At 36.5% G+C, this 24,257-nt stretch overlaps 1 protein-coding gene across 8 annotated transcripts in view; it reads right to left on the minus strand.

Annotated features, from left to right (window-relative positions):
- Positions 1 to 24,257, minus strand: part of LOC125351882 (LIM domain containing preferred translocation partner in lipoma) — a 645,466-nt gene that overhangs the window by 241,179 nt on the left and 380,030 nt on the right. For all 8 annotated transcript variants that reach the window (XM_048346968.1, XM_048346963.1, XM_048346966.1 and 5 more), the window contains one exon: positions 5,739 to 6,410. In XM_048346968.1, coding sequence (XP_048202925.1) covers positions 5,739 to 6,410 — 672 coding nt within the window. The remainder of the gene's footprint in view (positions 1 to 5,738; positions 6,411 to 24,257) is intronic.

The following is a 24,257-nucleotide window of genomic DNA, read 5'->3' on the forward strand; positions in this document are numbered from 1 at the left end:
CACTGGCTGTTGCTTCTAGACTAGTTAGGGAAGCAAAGAATGAAGGTTTCTTATAATATTTTTCTACTTTACATCCTACATCTTTATAGAACATGATTACTTCTTCAATCACAAAAGAAGGACAAACAGTTGTTAAATAGTTGAGTCCATAACTGGGTTGCAGATAAAAACAATGAAGTAGAAAGCCCTAAGAAATCTTAAGCAAGGAGAACTAATGAACCTAACAAGGGCCCAGGACACAAAGTCAATGTAAAAGACAATTGTATTGGTATGTGTTAATACCAAATAATTATGGAGTGAAATTTAAAATAGCATTTATGATAGCATTTCAAAACACAAAATGCTTAGGACTAAATTGAACAAACTATTCGTATCATCACAAATTACTAAGAACAACAATGGAATCAAAGGAAGAGATGTACCATACACTTAGTGGAATTATTAAGTAAATTAAGAGCTATACCATGTTTGTGGAACAGAAAACACATGCAGCCACAAATAAGCTACTTTAATGGAAATTTTAGTAATTTTAATGTAAAATAAAAAGTATTTTGAACAAAATTTTATTTTGAAAGAGAGTAATATATGGAGAATTTATTGTGTCTCACTTCAAAACCTACCTAAAAGTCCATCAGGATAATTTTGTATCAATTTAAAGATAGTATAAAACCTAGTGGAACAGAATAGAGTCCAGGCAAACCTATTCACATTGGGTTAATAGCCTTTGTCAAAAGTATCTAGATAATTCAAGATGAGAATAGAATTGTTTTACAAAATTGGAAAAAGTGGACTATTCCAATGAGGAAAAAAAATGAATGTTGACCTTTATACCCTATCACACAAAACTAATTTGAAGTGATATATAAATAAAAAAATTATATATAAAAGGGAATATAGATCACAGGGAAGGAAAAAATATCTAAGGGAAAAAAAAGTACAAGAGTATAGAAGACAAAAGTGACAAACTGACCAACAACAAAAATCAAAATATCTGCTAATACAAAAAAAGAATTAAAAAAAAATCAAGCTAGAGCCAAACACCAGGGAATCATGTCTGTAATCCCAACTAACAGAAAGATGAGAACTAGAGAATCACAGTTAAAGCCAGCACTTCCAGAAAAGTCCGAAAGCCTCTATCTCCAAGTTTTCAGCAAAAGCCAGATTGGAGGCAAAGCTCATGTAGGAAAGCACCGGCTGCAATCAAGCAAGTATAAGGTCCTGAGATTAAACCTGGTACTGGCAAACAAAACAAAACAAACAAACAAACAACAGCAAAAACAAAAGCCAGGTTACAAAGAAAAACTATTGTCAATATAAATACATATATCTTAAGGACTCTTAATTACAAGTCTCAGTTTAAACCAGCGCTACCTAGGTTGGCTTTGAACTGCAAACCTCAGATCTCAGCCTCCTGAGTAGCTAGTATTAGAGGTGTGAGCCACTGGCACCTGTCTAGAGCCAGAGTTTATAAAGAGAAAATATCTTCATTTGGATGTACAAATAATTTAATTACTTGAGGGAGACAAAAAGCATTCAAGTAAGTAGCTCTGTGAGCAAAGCCACAGAGATGAGTATTAACTAGGAGTATAACTTGAGAACTGAGAAGCAAAGATGCTAGGAAAGGAGAAATAATTCAAAAGCCATGGGAGATTTTGATGTATTGCAGCATAGCTGGCTGATATGAACCACAGGACAAATTACATGTGGAAAGTAGGGAAGAGGAAAACCTCACTACTGGGACTGAATGGATGCTTCCCTTCTAACACTGACATTGCAGGAACTCACTTCCATGTCCACATGAATGTAGGCCATTATAACGCTGTGTGCGGTGGAGCTCCTGCTATACAGCCACAACACACTCAGATCCCGTGGACTGATATGGGGAGAGCATAGGAACAGTCTTCAACAGAATTCACTTGGTGTGGTTCTTGCAAGAATTTAACACTACATTTAGGTAAGGGATTCTCATTAGTGAGGTTTGAACCCATATCAGTAAGACATTTAAAATGTTTTCTTGAGCTTAATGCTCATGGATTTTTATGATGTCCACTAAGAGCTTTAGAAACTGAAAAAATTTTGTCCAAAACATTATATAATATTATTGCAACTGGCCTTCTCAAGCCATCTCTTTTATTCTCATTTTTACACACCATGAGAATGTGGCCTTAGCAAATGACCCAGGCATATATCCACAGCCAGTTCCTTGCCATCCAAATTGTCACTTCTTTTTTGGCTACTCTAGTCCTCGAATTGAAGGAAATTTAGCACAAGATGAACCATAAAGATTGCTTTCTTTACAATGCCAGTAATTCCTTAGAGTGTATCCAAGAACTATCCCCTTCTAGTAAATGAATGAAATGGAAGTGGATAACATGAGGGGCTGGGAGGGGTGGGAAAGATGCAGGAGAATGATGGGAGGGGAAACCTTGATCAACATGCATTGTTCTCATAAACTGGCACATTGAATCAAGACCCCTTTGTACAACTACTTAAGATAACAAAACATAAAATGACAAAGAAATATAAACATTCTGATATCACAGATGGATTAAGTGTTACCACATCGATATTCTCAAGATTATTCTGAAGAGCAAAAGCAGATCTAGGAGTCCTTTCGTCACGGACCCTAATCATTCCTCTTCTCTGAAATATTAAGTAGTCAACAAGCCCTAAATACAAATGAAAACCTATCATCTGTTTTTACTTTGGAAAAAAAAGACACTTTGTGTTAGATTTACTGAGTAATTGCTAAAGGATTTCCTGTGGAAATTTGAAGATCAGATGATTTAAAAAAACTTTAACCCAACCCCGATTCTAGTGGGATCCATCAGCCAATGATCCGCACCAGTACTTTTATGACACTTTGTGATAAATATATGTAAGCATACCAGTGCTAACGCTGACCTAGATCCTACTTTATACTAAGGAAACAGGTGCTAAAATTGCTTTGCCACTGTAGATGTAAAAATCATAACTGGACTTCAAGTCCTGGGTCTGACACTGAGCTAGCTGAGTCACCTTATCTGAATATAGCAAAGAATACGCATCCCAACCCACAGGATGTGAAAATTATGCACAGACAAAAGTTCCTTGAACGACCTAGACATATTAAGTTTGTGTTAGATTTATAAATCTTTTATAAATTCTTCTATAACTTTAAGAGGATTTCCAGTGAGAAGGGAACATTTGTTCCTTGTAAAGATGTGCTTATAACAATATTTTTTTTAAGGAACTCTGCTCAGATGGTACAGGAAACACATTATGGTTTGTAGCATGCAAATTCACTGCTTAGCACATTATATGAACACAAATACAATCCTGAGCTCATAAGCATTGCAGGTTCTGATTTATTCCTTCTCCCTTCATTCTTCCCTTCCTACTTTATTCTCTCTGCCTCTCTCTTCCTCTTTCCTTTCTTCCCTCCTTCTTTTCTTCTCTTCTGCCCTCTCTCTCTCCTTCCTTCTGGCTTCCCCATCTTTTCATCTTCTTTCTACTTTTCTTCTCTTGCTTTCTATGAACGATAATATAGGAGAATTGAAGTAACCAATCTCAAATATAGAGGACGCTCACTTTTATGTCTTCCAAAAAATGCCATATTCCCTCAGAAATTCTCAGTGTAATAGAGGACCACTGATTTAAGGCACAAAAGTAACATTTACATCTGGGAAGAAAATAATAAAAGTTCCCTATTATGAGGTTGTAAGCGTGACATAGAGAAGCCCAGAGGTTTTCCTGGGCTGAAAGAATGATGTCAAGGGAGAACTGGGCTATGAATGAGGAGCTCATTTCTCAAGCAAATGGTCACATAGTAAGGTAACTAGAGTCAATGGAGAGACAATGAGGGCACAGGTGCAGTTTCGTTCAACAGTGTTCTACTCAAAGACTAGCTGTGAAAGAGCCACTCTTTCATCAGCTGATGTACCCATCACATTCAGAATATATTGTGCTTCTCTAGTAGTGTTTGCTCCTCTCTCAGAGCACAGATGGCTAAATATCAACCTTGAACCACACCCTTTATTAAGCACAGTGAAAAGCACATGATTTGATTTTTCATTTTCTAAATGTACAATTATATATGATGTGGAAACACATGACACTGTTGAAAAACAAGTATTTCAAAAATATAGAAAGTGACATGGAATCCACAGACATCTAAAAATCTGTAATAATGGAAGGGATCACCTTGAATAAACTTCCTTATTCAAACAGGAAACAAAGTAAGGTTTTATATGACTTGTAGTGAGTGGTTATGAAGAATTTCATTTCACAGGCTGGAGGCATGGCTCAATTGGAAAGGAAACCAAGCAAGAATATGATACCATAGGCCTTGAGTTCAAACACTGTTAATAGGAAAAAAAAATCATCCAATCACGCTTAAAGGTTGGTAAAAACAGACCAAATGCTAGTATTAAGGATGGACGTAACATCTACAATGCAGATGAAGGCTTTGCAGTTAGCACTGATTCATCTTCCTCAATCAACAGCCGGGTCTAACTATGGAACAGCAAATGTCAGTCCCGTCATCATAACTAGAGAACACAGCACTTAAAGTTTAGCTCCATATTCCTCATCCAATTATTCTATGTATGCTTTTGCTTTCTCTCATGTCTGCCTTGCTAAGTAGATTCACAGCACCCTCAAACAAGTCAGAGAACATATCTTCCCCTTGATTACATTATTCAGCAATCCTTTTAGTCATGTTTCTTTGGCCAAGGTACAATTGCAACAGAAAACTTAAATGTCGACAGAGATTGCCAACAATTTAGGTTGTACTATAATCTTTGCGGTACAAAAGTGAGGTAACATTAAATAATCTGAATTTCCTTAAACAAGCTTTTTTGTAGGGTAAGAAGGACTGGTGGAAATCTACTATGATGTTAACAAAGCATAAGTCTGTGCTGCTTGGTTATTTTGTATAAATCTTCTTTTAAAACAAAGCAGTAGAGTGATGGAAAGGATGACATCATACTCATAAACTGTCATATTAAATGCAAACTCCTTTGTAGAACTACCAAAAAATAGTGAAAACAATAAGTAAACAAAGCTAGGTGACGGTGGCTATGTCTGTAATCCAGCCACTCAGGAGGATGAGAACTGACCATCATAGTTTTAAGCTAGACTTAAATTTTGAAAAGACAGTGAGAATCATATCTCCAGTTAATTTCCAAAATTCCAAAAGTAACTGTGGCTCAAGTGGTAGAGCATCAGCCTTGAGAAAAAAAGCTAAGGGACAGAGCACCACTCCTGACTGGCACAAAAGGCAAGGCAAGTCAAACAACAGAAGCAAATCATGAAATAGTAAAGATGGACTTGCACCCTGAGGGTGATGATGCAATGCAAGTACTTGAGAGGCAGAGGTAGGAGGATTGCAGTTTGGGGCTGCCCTGATGTAAAAGCCAGGGACCTTCTTATCTGATAAGAATAAACTATATAGAAAGGGGATAAGGGTTGTTTGAAGGCATGAGTCAGGTGGTAGAGTGAATGCCTAGCAAATATGAAGCACTGAGTTCAAAAACAGCAATGAAAAGACCCACTTGTCCTCTCACTGACTTTGTTCTATCCCCAACAGTCACAGCAGAACCAGCATTGATTAAGTTATGATGATTTTCACATGAACATAGGCTGGCAGCAGTTCATCTCAAATTTTCCCTCCTTGGGAATTCAATCATGTGCAAGTTTGCTTTCAACTGTGCTGTCTGGGGAATGTGAATTACAGTACGCACTGTGTAAGTTCTTACCTTTGGCTGCATTGGCGGTGCACAGGGGGCAGAAACAGGATCCGTGATGTAGGTCTTCTTGATGCCTGTGGCTGGATACATCCCAGTAGGATTCTGGTTCCCTATGCCAGGAGGATTGTACCTGGGTTCTTGCTTCCAGGTATTGGGATGGCCTTGTTGGCCATAGCCAGGGTCAGAGTCATTTCTTCCCCCATAACCAGGACCTGCTGCATAATAAGATTCATAATGGCGGCCTTGATTAGGGGCATAACCATATGCAGGCTCAGGTGGTGGAATATATGCATAATCAATACCAGCTCGGGTTGAAGAAGGTGGGCTCTGTGCTGACATAGGAACTGGCTGAGTATTATAGGCCTGGAGCCCTGGGCCATACATCTGTCCTGATGAAGGACCAGCCATGTAATGAGGGCTGGGCTGGGCTGATTTCACCTGCACATTGAAGGTGGGCCTTGAAGGTGTGGATGCTGTGGTATAGGATGCTGGAACGGGCTGAGGCTGGGGCTTCAGTGTTCCTATTGGAGTCACAGGGATGGGTGCAGTTTGGGGTGCAGGCTGTGGCTTCATGGTAGACTTTTTGGTTGCTGTTAGAGGGGGTTGGTTTGGGATGACCATTCTCTTGTGTCCTGTGACAGGAGTAGAAACTGGTGGAGAGGCTGTTGAACTATTTGACCCCTGAAATAGAAGAAGAAAAAAATAAAAGTTATTGCCAATGGAGAATAAGAATACATAACTAAGTAAATTAACAAATTGATATGTTCAATATTTATTTAATAAATTAAATAATTAATAAATTATTAGTGTACTGATATGTAAAATAAGAGGTATGGTCCTATCTCAGAGGTTTTACAAGCTAACACAAAAATATTTTATGTCTCTATGTATTGACAATGAACAACTGAATAAGAAAACTAAAGAAGCAAGGTTGTTTACAATGGTAATCAGATATCCAGGAATAAAAAAATAAGGAAGCTGGGCTGGGGATATAGCCTAGTGGCAAGAGTGCCTGCCTCGGATACACGAGGCCCTAGGTTCGATTCCCCAGCACCACATATACAGAAAACGGCCAGAAGTGGCGCTGTGGCTCAAGTGGCAGAGTGCTAGCCTTGAGCGGGAAGAAGCCAGGGACAGCGCTCAGGCCCTGAGTCCAAGGCCCAGGACTGGCCAAAAAAAAAAAAAATAAAAAAATAAGGAAGCTAAACAAGTACTTTAAAAATTAAAAAACAATAAAAGACACAAGCAAATGAAGTAACATCAGGCTTCATGAATTGGAAGGCTTACTATTGTTAAAACATCCATACAACCCAAAGTTATCTTCAGGTTCATTGTCATACTTACCTATATCCCAACCATTTTTCTAGAAATAAGAACTATGAAGATTCAGATGAAAAAACAATAGAGAACAAAGAGTTAAATCAATCTTGAGAAAGAACAGTAAAACTGGTTGTACTTAAATGAGAGATTTCAATGTACATTACAAGGCTATAACACTCAAATGACGTGTCATTAAGACATAAGTATGTGTGACAATTGAGTCCTCAAGCAAATATACAAAGGCACTATTCATAGTTCTTTGACAAGGTTGCCAAGAATTTACACCAGGGAAAGTACAGTCTCTTTAACAAATAGTGTTGAGGAACCTAGATATCCAGTTTTCTGAATATAGAAGCTTGTATAGTATCAATCTTACATCATTATCATAAAATAATTTAAAGACTGAAACATGTCAATGACTAAGAATCACAGTCTAACCTAAAAAGTATCCAAATAAATTAAAAAGACTTTATGACACTGGTCATATGAAAGTTTCATAACTATGACAATCCAAGGCATAGACACAAAAATAAAAAATAAGCAAATTGAATGATGTCCAATAAAAAATGCAGTGTACAGGGGCTTGGAATATGGCCTAGTGGCAAGAGTACTTGCCTCATATATGAAGCCCTGGATTCGATTCCTTAGCACCATATATATAGAAAAGGCCAGAAGTAGTACTGTGGCTCAAGTGGCAGAGTGCCAGCCTTGAGCAAAAAGAAGCCAGGGACAGTGCCCAGGCCCTGAGTTCAAACTCCAGGACTGGCAAAAAAAAAAATGCAGTCATAGAAAAGGAAATGAGGGATAGGGTGAAATAGTAAGCCACACATTAGTAGAGAAAATTTTCCTAGTCCTCTATCCAGGAAATAAACTTCAAAATAAAAAAGGAATGCTTACAATTGAATTTTACAAAAGGAAAGATGCAAAAGCTTTTCAAAAACAGCCATACCACCACTGGCTTTCCTAAAAGACATGAAAGTGGCCATCCAGTATATAAAAACTATCTGATGTTACTAATCATGAGACAATGTGAATCAAAACTAGAATGATAGATTACCTCCTTGCTGTCATGATGCTAATTATTAAGCAAAACAAAACAAGAGACAAATACTAGCCAGAATGTCAGAAATCTTGCTCACTTTTGGTGGAAATGTTTCTCAAAATAGAACTACAACATAATACAGCAATCTCCTGCTTACGGTCTTTATTAATAATGATAAATTAGGACATCAAGAGACATTAGTTCTATGTTCAGTGAAGTTCCAGGCTTATCATCCAAGATATGGAAACAACTTACATGTCCATCAACAGGAGGAAAAGAAAATATGTCATATAAAATATGTCATATGAACACAATGCAATATTCTTCAAAAAGAAGGAAGTTCTACAATAGGTTACAACATAGCTACATTTTGACTAGAGAAGATTATGTGAAATAAACCAAGCATAGGAAGACAGTGTCAATTCTACTATATAAGATGTCAAAACTAATTAAATTTACAGACTCAAGGAGTGGGATGGTAATTACTATAGTCTAGATGGCATATGATTGAAAGTTATTCATTAGTAAAGTTTTTGTAAAGCAAGATGAATAATTTCCAGAGATCTGCTGTTCAATATTTCACCTATCATCAACAATAACATATATTTAGAGTTTTGCTAAAAGAGTAGCGATACAGGCATGTCAGGTGGTCTCCTGACATGATACATAGGAAATAGAGGGCCTGATCCCAGAGAGGAAATGCACAGCAGGTGCAGTTAATCTTTCCACGTCTCAAGGTCACAGCCAATTCTCATCTGTGATGTCCACAGCATTCTATGGTTATGTGTGGCAGTTCCTCTCCTGCACTATAACCTCCAATGACATAGAAAGACAGATACTATTCATTCTAGGACACAACCTGTATAGCTTTACATGTTGAAGGTGCTTAGAAAATTGTGATTGGAAAAAAGTATTGCATAAAAAGATATTTAGAAATATTCGAGTCTCAGAAAGTTACATATATATTTATAGATTAACATAAAACTTAAATGTGCTGAATTTTCAAAATGAGAAATTTAAATCATGGTAAAAATTCAAGAATTCTTACAATAACAAAACCAAGAGGATATATCCAAAACATATGGTTGGAAAAATACCAAATAATCTAATTAAGATTCAACATCTTTAGTTCAATTAATTGAATATATGGAACATATGAGTGTTGCCATCACTTTCTTTAACCATGAAGAGAAAAAATATATACACTAAAATGATTCCTGTTCATTTCTGCTTCACCAATAACATGGTAAAGTATACAAAACTTTAAGGGAAAACAAATGCACAGTGAAACATACTATTTTTAAGCAATAGTATGACATGCAAAATAAAATATTTGAACTCATTCTATTACATGCACAGATAGAGTTGAGGGAAAAGTTTTTACCCCACCAAATTGCTGTATTGGGGGATATTCCCTAGATATAAGCAATGACTCCTCAGATGTCCTGATATCTTCATTCAAAGACTTCAAAGGAGGAAGAGGGAGAGGAGGAATTGGGAGGGGGAGGGAGAGATCCATCATCAAGAAAGAAAGAGCTGTGGTTAGTCCAGCTGCTAATTCCTGTCTCCATTTATATTGGATTCAATAAATTTTAAAAAATACAAATCTAAGTATTTGATGAACTAGAGTCATCAAAGAAGGGAAAGTGTAGCCTCTCTTTCATTTAATTCCACCTCTGCTGGAATTTTGATGACTGACATAATTGACTAAGGAAAACTAAACTTCAATTTTCTGTAGGTGCAAATGAACTCTCCTCTGCTCTATATTACACAATGTGAAGATTCAAATAGGTATTTCTTTTGTAATGTTTTCAACATATATATATATATATACATATATATATACACAAGAGTCAAACACATTCATACAGATTTGTTTATATTGGGCATTATTGCCACTACATTCAGGTAGAAGGGTAAACATCTACTCAATTGGTGATGCACAGGTTGCTTGAAGTACAAAATAAATGGCAAGCCTGCTCCTTCAAAGGGTAGAAAATACGACCAACGAGAGGAGAGAGAGGGAACGAAGGAAACAAATTTATTCACTAGACTCTTCTGACTTAAGAAAGAACTAGGGCTGGGGATATAGCCTAGTGGCAGGAGTGCCTGCCTCGGATACACGAGGCCCTAGGTTCGATTCCCCAGCACCACATATACAGAAAACGGCCAGAAGCGGCGCTGTGGCTCAAGTGGCAGAGTGCTAGCCTTGAGCGGGAAGAAGCCAGGGACAGTGCTCAGGCCCTGAGTCCAAGGCCCAGGACTGGCCAAAAAAAAAAAAAAAGAAAAAAAAGAAAGAACTAAATGTAAATTACAGATTCCCTAGGAAACTTTGAGACAAATGATATGTAGGAAATACCACTGTGGTAGACAAATCCAACAAGAAAATGGTGGCCAAGTGAAATTGTATCTTCTCAAGGAGTTGGTTCATACAGGCATTATATATGTATATTCTCACTGAGATGTACAGTAGATACAAAGAATGAAGCAGTATTCCATGGCCACCACAGCTAAAGATGTAATCTCTTCTAGGTTCAACATTATGGAATAGAGCAGCTGTCTTAATAAAGAAGAGAGTGCTATAACAGTTTTATAGAAGAGAGAGCTCAGATCGGATCACTAACCCTTCTTGATAGGAAAATTATGAAGGGACCTTGATGATCAGCAAGCCAGAAGAATGCACATGGCAAAAAAAAAAAAGTTTATTAGTGTCTTTCATAAGGACACTATTGACCGCGTGTGTTTTACAACACCATGTTTTGCTCCCTCGTCATTTATGTAATCATGTTCCTTACTCTTTCTAATAATAAAATGTCCCTATCCATTTCCAACCTCTGTTAGGTCAATAGTTGGTTTCCATTCTAGCTGAGAAATAGTAGAAATAAAATGTTACTCAAATGTCCCTAGGCAGTGTTTCAACTTAGTCTATTTATCAATCTGGGATGCCATGATATATACCTATATAAAATTAAATTTTGTACTATAGAAAATAAAGTAACTTTCTAAATTTTATATCAAATTACTTCTAATTACAATAACCAACATTTTGCACAATAGGATGTGAATAACAAACTGAAAGACCCTCTTCACTAAACAGACCATTAGCAATATGTATCTCTCAAACTTACGCATACAATGACTTGTACCAAATATTCAACTATTTCTTGTATCAACTTGGATGACCAATATGCCTCTCAGATTCAATATATTGAAACTGTGTATTCTCTGAATCTGCTTTTGTCTGATTTTCTGACCTTTCCAGTAGATGATCCATAGGTTTATAGGTGCTGGTAGTAATCCTCCAGACTCCCTTGTGCTTCAAATTCAAGCACACAATCCTGCTGCTCTTTTACTTTGCATAAGGGATTTCCTAAGATAAATGAATCTAAATTCTACAAATTCCATTGTTGCAATTCCCAAGTATCACCATTTTTCAGTAGGCATTCTTAAACAGCATACGAAATGGCCACCAGTGACCATTTTTGTTCCCATTCAGTGACTGCTGTTTTCAATTCAGTGACTTCCCTCAAATGTCCATATTATCACATTAATTTCCTACTTAAAAATCTTTGAGCAGGTCTATCATATCTACAAGCTACATATCTACATAAAATTCAATCTACCTCCATTATCAAGTAATTTCATAGAGTTTTATTCTTTTGTCAATCTATTTATATCAGAGATTGCACCTAGGTAACTTCCAAAATTCTTTTTAAACTGTCTAGTTAATGCCTACTTGCTAGTGAACTCCTAGGAATCTCTTAAAATCTCAACATGAGTGTCAGGTTCCCAAACCAACTTCAATTTCTAAGACACTGGATACTCTTATCTACCTCCTCTCTGTACATGACAGTATTGTGTGAATCTGTGTTAACTGGAGTAGGAATTGATCCTTTTTATTCACTGCTTCCTTAATGGCTTTACCATATCATAGCACATAACAGGCATCTAAGGAATATTTGATGAATGAGCAACTGATTGTCTCCCAAGAAAAGTATATTATCTTGATAGGTTATAATAACTAACCATGCAAAATAAGGACTACCTAATTTCCCTCACTGACTTGACAATCAAGAAAGTGATAAATATAATGCAAGCTTAATTAAAGTGATGCCATTAGTTTCCTTCCTCTAAATAGTTTAATTATTTCTCTTTTGGAATATATTAACACGATTAACTTTTCAATAAGCACTTGTACTTATTTTCATTTTAATTCCCATATTATATGTAATAGAACCATAAACATGCATATGGTGCTTACTGAAAACCCTATGGACAAGAGGTAAGGGACGCATTTTAAATATACTTCTCAAGAAAAGAAAGAGACTAATGCTTTTCTAAACATTTTTTTAACCATGTGTACTAAAACAAAATATTTTCTGAATTAAGATATTGAGTAATTGCAGGACACTCAAGTCTATAAATTCAGTCCAATTACTGACTTAATTTAAAATTTAAAAGAATGCTGCTCTTGAATAGGTTCTGAACTCCTTACTAGAGTTATAAAAAAGAAAACAAGGAAAATTAAAATGAAGAAATTAGTCACCACATTTAGAACAGAAGCAATGTTCATTATTTTGTGAGAAGGTGATATGATAAACAAAACTGATTGTAATTAGAGAGGAAATTTATTAAGGTAACAGAAAGGGAGAGTAGATAAAAGCTGAGACATTTTAACATAAAACTTGAACCTGTGCATCACCTATTGATTCCAAGTGTTCAAAGACACTGAAAACGGGGCTGGGGATATGGCCTAGTGGCAAGAGTGCTTGCCTCCCAAAGACACTGAAAACTTCTTATGATATAAGATGAAAAAGATAAATATATTTTTTAAAATGGTGTGTGGAATCACTCAATGTAGCAATACAACTAAAGCTACATAAAGTATTTCTACATAGGTTTAAAACACAGAAAACTATTTAAAGAGTAATGGTTGAGTAATTAGAATACTAAGATTGTGTTCTAGTGTCAATTTGATTTCCATGACAATTGTTTCAAGTTATTTTCACACTTGACAAATATTTTTTCCTGTCACTATCCAATTTGGATAACTGTGAGGTAGAAAACACAGATAACTAAGAATGTATAAAATAATATTTATATGTTTACTTTATGTAAACATTCTGTGTTGATTATGTAATACATAAGTCTCAAAGCTACTTTTGAGACAGAAACTATAATTATGAAGCACAAAAACTATAATTGCCCAAGGTTTCCAAATGGAAAGTGGTAGGTTCAGATTGAAGCTCAGGTAGTTTATAGAGTTCTAGAGAACATTCTAAGCTTGGTATGATAGAATACACCTGTGATCCTAGTAGTTGAAAGACTGAAGCAGAAAGATAGCAAATTTAAGTCCAGAACAGGCTACACAGTGACACTCTATCTTAAAAAAATTTTTTTTTAAGTTGCTAGGTGCCGGTGACTCACACCTGTGATCCAAGCTATCCAGGTGGCTGACATCTGAGAAGCACAGTTGAAAGCCAGCTTAGACAGGAAAGTCAATGAGACTCTTATTACCAACTAACCACCAGAAAACTGGAAGTAGTGTTATGGATCAAGTGGTAGAGCACTAGCCTTGAGCTGAAGGGCCCAAGGTCAGCCCCCAGGCCCAGAGTTCAAGCCCCAGGACAATCAATCAATCAATCAATAGTCCTCTTTGGGGTATTCTTCATTGTCTTATTTGTAAAGAGATGTATAAACACATGAAGAAATGTTCAATATCTCTGGCCATTAAAAAAAAAGTGCAAGTCAAAAGAATACTGAGGTACCACCTCACCCCAGTTAGAAGGGCCATTATCAAGAAAACTAATAATAACAGATGCTGGTGGGGATGTGGCCAAAAGGGAAAGCTACTATACTGTTGGTGGGAATGCAAACTTGTTCAACCAAGGAGGTTTCTCAATAGGCTAAACATAGAGCTTCCCTATGACCCAATCATACTCCTAGGCATGTATCAAAAAAATCACAAACATGGCCGCACTAAAGCTACGAACATGACCATGTTCATTGTAGAATTGTTTACCGTAGCTAAGATGCAGAATCAATCCAGATGCCACTCAGTAAGTAAATGGAAGAAGAAAATGTGGGATATATATGTACAATAGAATTTTATGCTTCCATCAGAAAGAATGCCATTGCCACTTTCTAAGGAAATGGAAAGACTTGTAAACAATCATATTAAGTGAAGCAAGTCAGATGAAAAGAAACATAGGCTGTATGATTTCCCTCATTTGTAATAACTAGAATATGTCTAGGATATGTCTAGCAAAGGATCACAATCGGTCAACAGCTATGTGTGTATGGCTATATAAAATGATACTTATCGAAATTAACTCCAATATATCTAAACAAGAGGGCTTTTAAATGTATTGTTGACAGTATTTTTTCTTTCTTTTATTTTTCTCTTTTGGTTTATTCCTTATTGTCACTTTTCAATTTCTGTACACATTGACTTTTATATAAGTTTATCTGATTTGGTGAAGGTAAGGGGACTCACAGAACTGGTGGAACAAAGGTTGAACCAAGGCAACACTAATACTCACTGGACCCTGTGTTGGAAATAAACTTTATAACTCGGGGAAAAGGGATTTAGTGGGGAAACAGGAGAAAATGAGGGAGGGATAACACTGTTCAAAAAGAAATATACTCATTACCTTACCTAATTATAATCCCTCTGCACATAACCTTTACAATAAAATTTAAAAAAAATATATGTGTCTCCAAAAGAATATCTGAAAAAATAATACATGCTCAATACAACTTTCCTAACTCAAATTAAATTTACCATACATTAAAAGAAGAGATTTGTGAATAAATGTGGATACATTTCTCTCCCAGAAGGAAAAAAAAAATCTGAGTAAATAAGATAACAGATAGTGTCAAATATCCAGCAAACAATGGAATGATAGTGACAGTATAGAATTGAAGAGTTCATACCCTGCCCAAAGGAATAAGCTATACCTTGCACCACTTGATTGTGGACCCATGGAATGTGACTCAGTATTCTTCTTTTCAGCTTCAGGCTTTGCTCAGTATTTTATTTTTGGCAAGCACTGGGAAGTCAAAGAAATAATTTTCGTAGGCCAATTATATGTATAAGCTGCACCTTTTCACTTCTGTTCTAACTTATAGACAGTGACAAATCAAACGCCAGCAGAGAGGATAATTAATGCAATCACAAGAAATAAGACACCTTAAGAATTACCTAGCTTTCTCACTGTTAGAAAAGGTACCGGACTTCTCTAGATTGATTCTGCACCTGGACCATAAAGGAGAATGAAGCATATTTAATATTGTTTTATTTTTTTGCTTTTATGAATTTATTTTTGTTTATTTATTCGTCATTTTTTGTGCCTGTACTGGGCTTTTTCTTAGTTTTTTCCCATTTGTGCCTGGCAAACTACCACTTGAACCACAGCTAGCTCCATTTCCAGCTTTTGGTTGGTTAATTGGAGTGAAGAATCCCATGGAATTTTCTGCCTGGGCTGGCTTAAAATCACGATCCTCAGATCTCAACCTCCTGAGTGGCTAGGTACATATATTATATTTGGTATCTATTGTAGGTAAAAAGGGAGTCATCAGAAGCAGAGGCACAAATTTCAGTATGCTTTCTGCTTTGTTAATACTTTCCCTGTTCAAAGGCACACATAACTGAATATATCCAAAATGAAAGTGATACAATATTTTATTCATTCATTCATTCATTCCTTCATTTATTCATTTATTTATTTATTTATTTATTGGCCAGTCCTGGGCTTGGACTCAGGGCCTGAGCATTGTCCCTGGCTTCTTTTTGCTCAAGGCTAGCACTCTGCCACTTGAGCCACAGCGCCACTTCTGGCCGTTTTCTATATATGTGGTGCTGGGGAATCGAACCCAGGGCTTCATGTATACGAGGCAAGCACTCTTGCCACTAGGCCATATTCCGAGCCCTTGCTTATTATTGTCTATAATTCAGGTTTTTGTACCTGCAGCTGACTTCTCCACCAGCCTGGGCCACTGACATGACCCACTTGATAGCAGATGACATGAGTTGGAAAATGATGTAATAGGTATAGTAGTATAAGAACGTACTTCTATCCATTTAGAGAAGCACTTCATAAACTGCCTGTACAAAAGAATCAATTGGGTTTTTAAAATACAAATTACTGTAGTCCCAACCATTAAAGAGAGGAAAAAGTCTAAAACTAAAAAAGCGCTAATAATTCTCACATAAAACAGTTCAGAACCACAGAACAGTCAAAAGCACATTTTATAAGGCAGAACTGAGAATTTTACCTGGAATTGGGGGCCGAAAGTTATTAGAGGGGCCTATACTCTATTTTCCAAGGGCAATGATTAAATAATTTAAATTCAGACACTAAATTAATGTTTGGTTCTACAAACCATTTCTGGGCAATTTATCCATGTGGTAATTTAGTGATATGTTAAAGAAGCTAAGGAAAGAAGTTTGTTCAGCCTAAGGTAAGCACCATAAATGGCATAAAATAATTAGTTTCAAGAAATATCCATCATAATGTAATTTTAAGCGAATGATTATGAGAAATTTAAACATTCAATATATGGACATTGTTTAAGTTAATTGCATTATAATCTCACAGTGAAATGATAAAAAGACATTAAAAATTCTTCCAAGAAAATGCTTGAAAACTTATCAATGATCTAGTGATCTCAGAATTCTACCTTTGGGCACATATTTAAAAGAGCTCAATGTAGAAATATATACACATATATATTATATATACATATATGTACATTGCAGCATATATATATATATACATACATAACAGCATTATATATAATAGCCAAGGGGGAAGTAATATGACGGTCCACTGGGGATGAGTGAATGAACCAATTGAGATGCATATGCAGATGCATTGAGATATCATTTAACTTTTCAAAAGAAGTAAGATCTGATATGATGCCAAATGAGTAACCTGAAAGACAGTACACAAAGTGAAATAAACCAGCTATAAAAGGCAAAAATGTAATCCAATGTACTTACAATAATGAAGTGCTTAGCATAGATAACTTTGTAAAGACAAAGAAAGCAGTTAAGAGAGACAGACAAATGCATCATCTATAGCTGACATGAACATATGCATCTATTATGTCTACCAAGATTTATTCCCAAATTTATAACATTAGTTATTTCAGAGGGGGAATTTTGAGATATTATATATGCTTTTTCAAGATTGCTCTCACTACCACATATTGGAATCAATATTATATAGATACATGTTCACATGACATTTCTCATTTATATAGGAAAACCACATTATGAAAATATATAAATATCTACTATACACTATATGCAACACAAACTTCTCATATATAAATATGCAACAGAGCATAAATTTAAACTAAAGTACATGAAATATATATTATCCTAAAATGCAAACATCAAAACTTATTTATTCCAATTTTATGTACATATGCATTGAGGAAAGAACAGACCAAAAAGTTAAAATATTTAAAAGTGTATTTCAAAGGTTAAATTTTACATTGAATTAGCAATTAAATTTTATTTTGCACCATTAAACTTTTTTCTATTTCCCACCCTAAAGAAAAAAGTAATCATGTAAGTAGAAGTTGACACCTGATGAAGAGTTAAGAAACAATCTCAAATATAATTCTCAAAGTCAAAATGATTTTTAACTGGTGGCACTGAGTTCAAAACATCGCTGTCGGTATAGGGTCAGTACTAGCACACACTTACACACACACACACACACACACACACACACGTACGTACATCCTCCACAGACTTCTTGTCAGAGAGATGCAGGCATAAATATCTTACTTCTCTGCAACACATCAGCACTTGTTCATTTCACAGTGCTGTGCTCTGCAAACACATACTATAGCTAGCAATGGGCTATTCTTAATAACTTCTGAAGCATAAATAGCAGAAACAGTATGGTCTGATGTGGCACTCAGAGCAGTATTTTTTCTTAAAAGCTTTTGATTTAATTAATTCTTACAACTCTTCTGAACGGGTATAAAATGCTGTGAAAGCAAGCAGCTCCCTGGACTACTGAAGACAACCTTGCCAGTATGTCAAGTTGTTTCCTCCAAAATAAAACCATGTCAAGTAGGAACACTCAGATGCTACCTTTAAACATTTCATGTCTAATCCTTATTAAACAGTGAAGTAGTGGTCCACTGAAAGTCCATCTCTGTCATGTGTATGAACCTAATAAAGGTACCGTGTATGCGTGCATGTGTCCTCGTAGTGCACCACATGCAGTCATCTTCCCCTCCAGAACCCAGAAATTTTCTCTATTCAGTCCCTGGGTTTAGTGATAAATACTCATGGCAGAATCAACTAAGTAAGAAGTAATAAAATCCAATAAAGATGAGAAAAGAATGGTGGTGTTTTTAAAAAAATATATTTTGTTGTGTTTTTGTTGTTGACTTTTGGTTTTAGTTTTGGAATTTGACCTGCACATCTGGGGAACGTCCCTGAGCTTTTGTGCTCAAGGTTAGTGCTCTACGATTTAAGCTACAGTTCTACCTCCAGGTTTAGGTTTTTGTAAGAGTCTCATGCACTTCCCAGCTTGTGCTGTCTTTAAAACATGATCCTCAGATCTCAGAGTAGCTAGGATTACAGCCACAAGACACCTACACCTGGTCTCAGGTGCATTTCGATATTACTTGTAGCAATGGATGTTAGAATGATTATTTGAGTAGACAAACTTGCAATAAAGAGCTATTAAAATGCTCATAGATTATATTGTTTAAAGAGAAGACAGTTAAGGAAGTTATACTACATCATCCAATGGAATATCCTGCAGCTGAAAAGCAATGGAACATGTTTTCAAAATAAAGGCATATGATGGAAAATAGATTACATATGTATGTTAATTTTAAAAATACAAAAACATTGTTTCAAATTGATGGATGTCTCAAAGATCCACTACTCTAAATGATATGTGGTCATAATATTTTTCTAGTGGATATTGTAAGATCTGATTCTAAGTACTAAATACTACCAATTCTCACTATTGCTTTATTGATATGCCAAATCAGTCAACAATCATGGATATTGACTTAAACAAATATACACATAATAAAGAATGATCTTTATTAATTTTATTGAAGTCTCCAGGAAGTTAGGATGAAGTGTGAATCCCTTATTGCAATGAGTGTTGTTAAACTTCCTTTCACTTGTCTCCACAAAGCACTCACTGCAGTGGTACATAGCCTTTTAAGGTTCACAGGAAAGGAAATCTACCACATGGTTCAGGTAGAGAAGAGTTTATTGGGAGGAGAGCAAACTGCCAACCTACACAAGATGGCTGTGTGGGGAGACAGAGGGGAAGGAAGAAGGAAAAGAGAGAAAAGAGCAAGAGAGAGTAAGAGAGAAAAGGACAGAGAGCAGGGACTGTGTTGAGCCCGATTACATAGGGAAAGGCGGGCGATATGGCCAGGTGGATTGGATGTGACCTCGGAGAAGCAGGAGGTAACTGCCTCCAGGTGTGCCACTTACCTAGGTAATTCAGGTACTGGGCACAGACTTAAAAAGGTGGGGGACATCTGCATGGAGTTCTCCCATGGGTGAACCTTACATACTGACCTTTTAATAACTATGAAAATGGCGCTAACTCTCCCTGGCTACTTCCTGCTGGCAAGGGGCATCGACATTAGGAGTAAAAGGTAGAGATATGGCTTCTCAGGGAGAAGACAAGCAGCATCTGTCCCTTGGTGTTAGATGCCCATCCTTGAATGAAGCCTGGAAGAAGTCTCATGAGGCAGGGGCTGTAACATATTAGGAATTGACCACAAATACCTATCAGAGTTAGTTCTCTAAAACTGCCTACTTTTTTCTTTGGCTTGTGGAGTACATCAAACCTAGAATGGCTACCCTTTGAGAGGGAACCTAGAGGGGGGTCCCTGGAACCCAACCTGCATCACACTCTCGAGGGCACAAGCCAAAAGTTTGGGCCATTAAGACCAGTTTTCTAGCCTATGAGGCATTTTGACTTTAGGGAGTAGACTTGTGAGGACAGAGGAGTCTGTAAGGACATAGATGGTGGTCCACAAGGACACAGAGTCAAATGTTCAATTCAGGCATCCCGGACATGAGAACAGACTGGCTAAAAAGGCATAAAAGGTCCCTCTGGCATGGTCAGACAAATAGATGACCTGCAGACAGGAGTCACTCACCAAAGGTAAAAAGGAAATGGTGTGATGGAAGTATAGCCAGTGATGGTAAAGGTGAGAAGTCTGAAGTGAGTTTCCTCCAGCTCTTGGCAGTTTAGTCCGAGGAGGGGTGGTCAAGGAGTCTAATTAACCCTCAGAATAGCAGGGGAAGGAGGAGATCCAGTAACTCTTGCACTCTGTCCCCTCCCGAGTCAAGGCAACAGATGTAAGGTTCATGGGAAAGGAAACCCGCCGCCACATTGTCAGGCAGAGAAGAGTTTATTGGAGGGAGAACAAACTGCCAACCCAAATAAGATGGTGGCATGGAGAGGAAGAAGGGAAGAAAGGAAAAGGGAGAAAAGAGCAAGAGAGAGTAAGAGAGAAAAGGAAAGAAAGAGGGGACTGTGTTGAGCCAGATTATATAAGGAAAGGCGGGAGATATGGCCAGGTGGATTGGATGTGACCTCAGAGAAGGAGGAGGTAACTGCCTCCAGGTGTGCCAATTACCTAGGTAACACAGGCACTGGGTGCAGACTTAAACAGGTGGGGGGGCATCTGCATGGAGCCCTACCAGGGGTGGACCTTACAAGCCTTACCCTGACTTCCCAAACTCCTTCTATTTTATGACCCCTATATAAAAAGTACAAGTTTCAAATGTAAGGAAACTTCTGGGAAGCCAGTCAAGATGCCTTCTGGGTTAGGCAAGGTGTCCAGTACTAATGTCCCTTTACAAGGCTGAATCTTCCATAAGATAGCTCTTGTCCATGTCTTTTAATGTTCTCCTACTATTTTTCTAGTTCAGCATTTTATCTAGTGAACCTCATAAACATTCCTCACATTCTTCAGTATAAGACTGCTATTTAAGCAACATATTAAAACAATGATGGGGGCTGGGAATGTAGCTTAGTGGTAAAGTATTTGCCTACTATACATGAAACGCTTGGTTGGATTTCTCAGAAGGAGCCTGAAATGGTGCTGTAGCCTTGAGCCAAAGAAGCACAGGGACATTGCCCAGGTCCTGAGTTCCAACCCCAGGACTGGCAAAAACAAAAAACAAAAACTAAACAACAGAAAAAATGATGGCCACAGCTGATCACATAATAATGGTCCCAGACTCTGATCTATTCCACAGATTTGCCAATATCAAGCCTTAACCATGTCTCTATAAAAATCTTTAGGTATGACAAAGGGTTCTGTAATTCTGACTTTTATAGAAGTCAGACATAGTTTATACATACTGGGTTAATCTGCTGTAGGTTACAGCATGGTGAGTAGCTTAGAATTATAATCAACTAGTATAATAAAAGTAACCCCAAATCTATTACTCTTACTCACAAATTATTTAATGACAAAAAGATGAATGAATTGAGCGTGTTTCTATCTAGTTGGAAACAGTCAAGTATTGTAAGGGTGTTCAGTATGAAAATTTGGATGTCAGTGTTATTAAATAAAATATGACTATCTTTGAAATAAACCTGAAAATAGTTAATTGAGGTAGATAAGGTCACAATGATTTTTTTCTAATTTAAACTTTATTGTAAAGATTGATGTACAGAGGAGTTACATAGATACATTCATAGGAGTTACATACATAAGTAATGAGTACATTTGTTATGAACAATGTTACTCCTGTGCTCATTTTCTCCCACTTCCCCTCTCATTCCCCTCCCAATCTGAAGTTATGAAGGTCATTTCCGACATAGTATCTAGTGAATACCACTGTCGCATTGGTTCACACTTTGTACCACTGTTTCTGTGAGTTGCCTTCCCTTCCCCAGAGTAGATAAACTAATACATAAGATAAAGAGTACTGAAATCAAAAACAATAACAATAGGGAATAAATCAAAGGGAGAAAAAAGAAATAACTGCAAACAGTACAATAAAATACCTCTTATTTCCATTTCTTGGAATTCATTTTGATAAGCAACATTTTATATCATATTTTATCATATGGACATAACTATTGAGCCATTGTGATCCTCTGCTAAGAATATCCTAGACTTATTTTAGTTATTACAAATGAGGGAAACCATGCAGCCTGTTTCTTTGGGTATGGCTTACTTCACTTAATACAATTTTTAATATAATTTTTTACTAAGTCTTTCCTTTTCCTTAGGAATGAGGCAATGCCATTCTTTCTGATGGGAGCATAGAATTGCATTGTGCATATATATATATATATATATATATATATATATATATATATATCACATTTTCTTGATCTATTCATCTACTGAGGACCATCTGGTTTGATTCCACAACCTAGGTATGGTAAATAATGTTGTTGTGGCAATGACCATGGTTGTGCTGGTAGCTTTAGAGTGGTCTTGCTTGTGGTCATTTGGGTAACGGCCCAGGAGTGGGTTTGCTGGGTCACAGGGAATCTCTATGTTTAGTTTTTTGAAGAGCCTCCATACTGTTTTCCTGAGGGGATGAACAAGTTCACATTCCCACCAAGAGTGTAGAAGGGTTCCCTTATGGCCACAATCTCACCAGCATCTGTTATTATTAGTTTTTTGATAATGGCCATTGTAACTGGGGTGAGGTGGAATCTCAATGTAGTTTTGGTTTGCATTTCTATTATGGCCAGAAATTCTGTTGAACATTTCTTCATGTGTCTACTGGCCAATCTTATTTCTTCTAAAGATAAGTCCTTCTTTAAGTCTTTAGCCCATTTATTAATGGAATTGTTGTTTCTTTGAGGATTATGGGGGGTGGTAATTTTTTGAGCTCTAAATGTGCCTTAGATACGAAGCCCTTGTCTGATGTATAGCTAGTAAAACTATTCTCTCAATCTGTGGGCTTTCTAACACAATGACATTTTTAAGAAACGAAAAAATAAGATTATTTGTGTATGAACAAAACATTATTCTTTATAGAATCATGGGGTGTTAGAGGCAAAAGGAATGTGAAGAACATAAACTTCTATCATTTATTCAAGAAAATAGGCTCAGAAATTATTTAGAACACAATTTTCAAGGGTAAAGTTTATCTGTTAGCACTAGAATTTCTAGTAAATTAACAAAAAGGCAAAAAACTGTTTTATCTTTAAACAAAAGTGGAGAGACAACAGACATTAAAGAATAAAAATCATTAACAAGGTGTAATGTTAACAAACTGTGATGCTGTACATTATAAAGGAGTTTCTCAAACAGTAATGAAATTCAGCCATGTGTGTTAGCAAGTGGCTATATTTGCTTTGGTGAAAACAAACAGACCCTTATTCACATATTTCTTAAGGAATTTGCAAGGCAGAAAGCAAAGAAAAGAGCTATAGGTGGTATATTACTGTCCTCAGAAAATTTTATGAGCAAAACTTGCAAAGTTACTAAATATTTCATATAAAACATTGAAAGGACACCATATTTAGAGCACATTACACTCACAACAAAGCCAGTGGATTCTCATTCCATTTCTTCCTTTGCAGAAAACATTATTTTTAAAATGATCACTATATTATTAGGATTTGAATATATGTCAACTGCATTATATACTGTATAAGAGAGAAAAGTTTTTCTTCTGACATATTTGTTCTCAGAAATGGAGGCTGTTTGTCTGCTTATTGTGGATGGATAAAAGGATTGAATCACACAAGGGTATAATTTCTAAGGAGAGGGCACTTTTGCCACAGAGTAGGAGGAAGGGTAGAAAATGTTTTCATAACGAGTGACTATTAGGGACAAATAAGAGCTCTCTATTCACCAAACCTGTACACATCCCTTTATTCTTATAAAACAAGCTATGAAAGCAGATAATGACTAACTGCAGCAAAATTACTCACATTCTAACTTTGCATAATCACTAAAATGGTTCTGGGTTTTATTTTAACCCTCCCCTCCCGCACCCCTTCAACAATTCTGCACTCTTAAATTTTTTTTTCAACCACAGCACAAATGGTTACAGCAAACGAGTGTACCAGACACATCTGCTGTTCCAGAAAGAATTCACTTTCCTGTGCCAAATCCACGTCTATCGGAAGAAATAAAAATAAATTGTGAGCAGGTTCAGCAAATGCCCAGAT

This window comes from Perognathus longimembris, chromosome 5 (assembly GCF_023159225.1).
Source record: "Perognathus longimembris pacificus isolate PPM17 chromosome 5, ASM2315922v1, whole genome shotgun sequence".
NCBI lineage: Eukaryota > Metazoa > Chordata > Mammalia > Rodentia > Heteromyidae > Perognathus > Perognathus longimembris.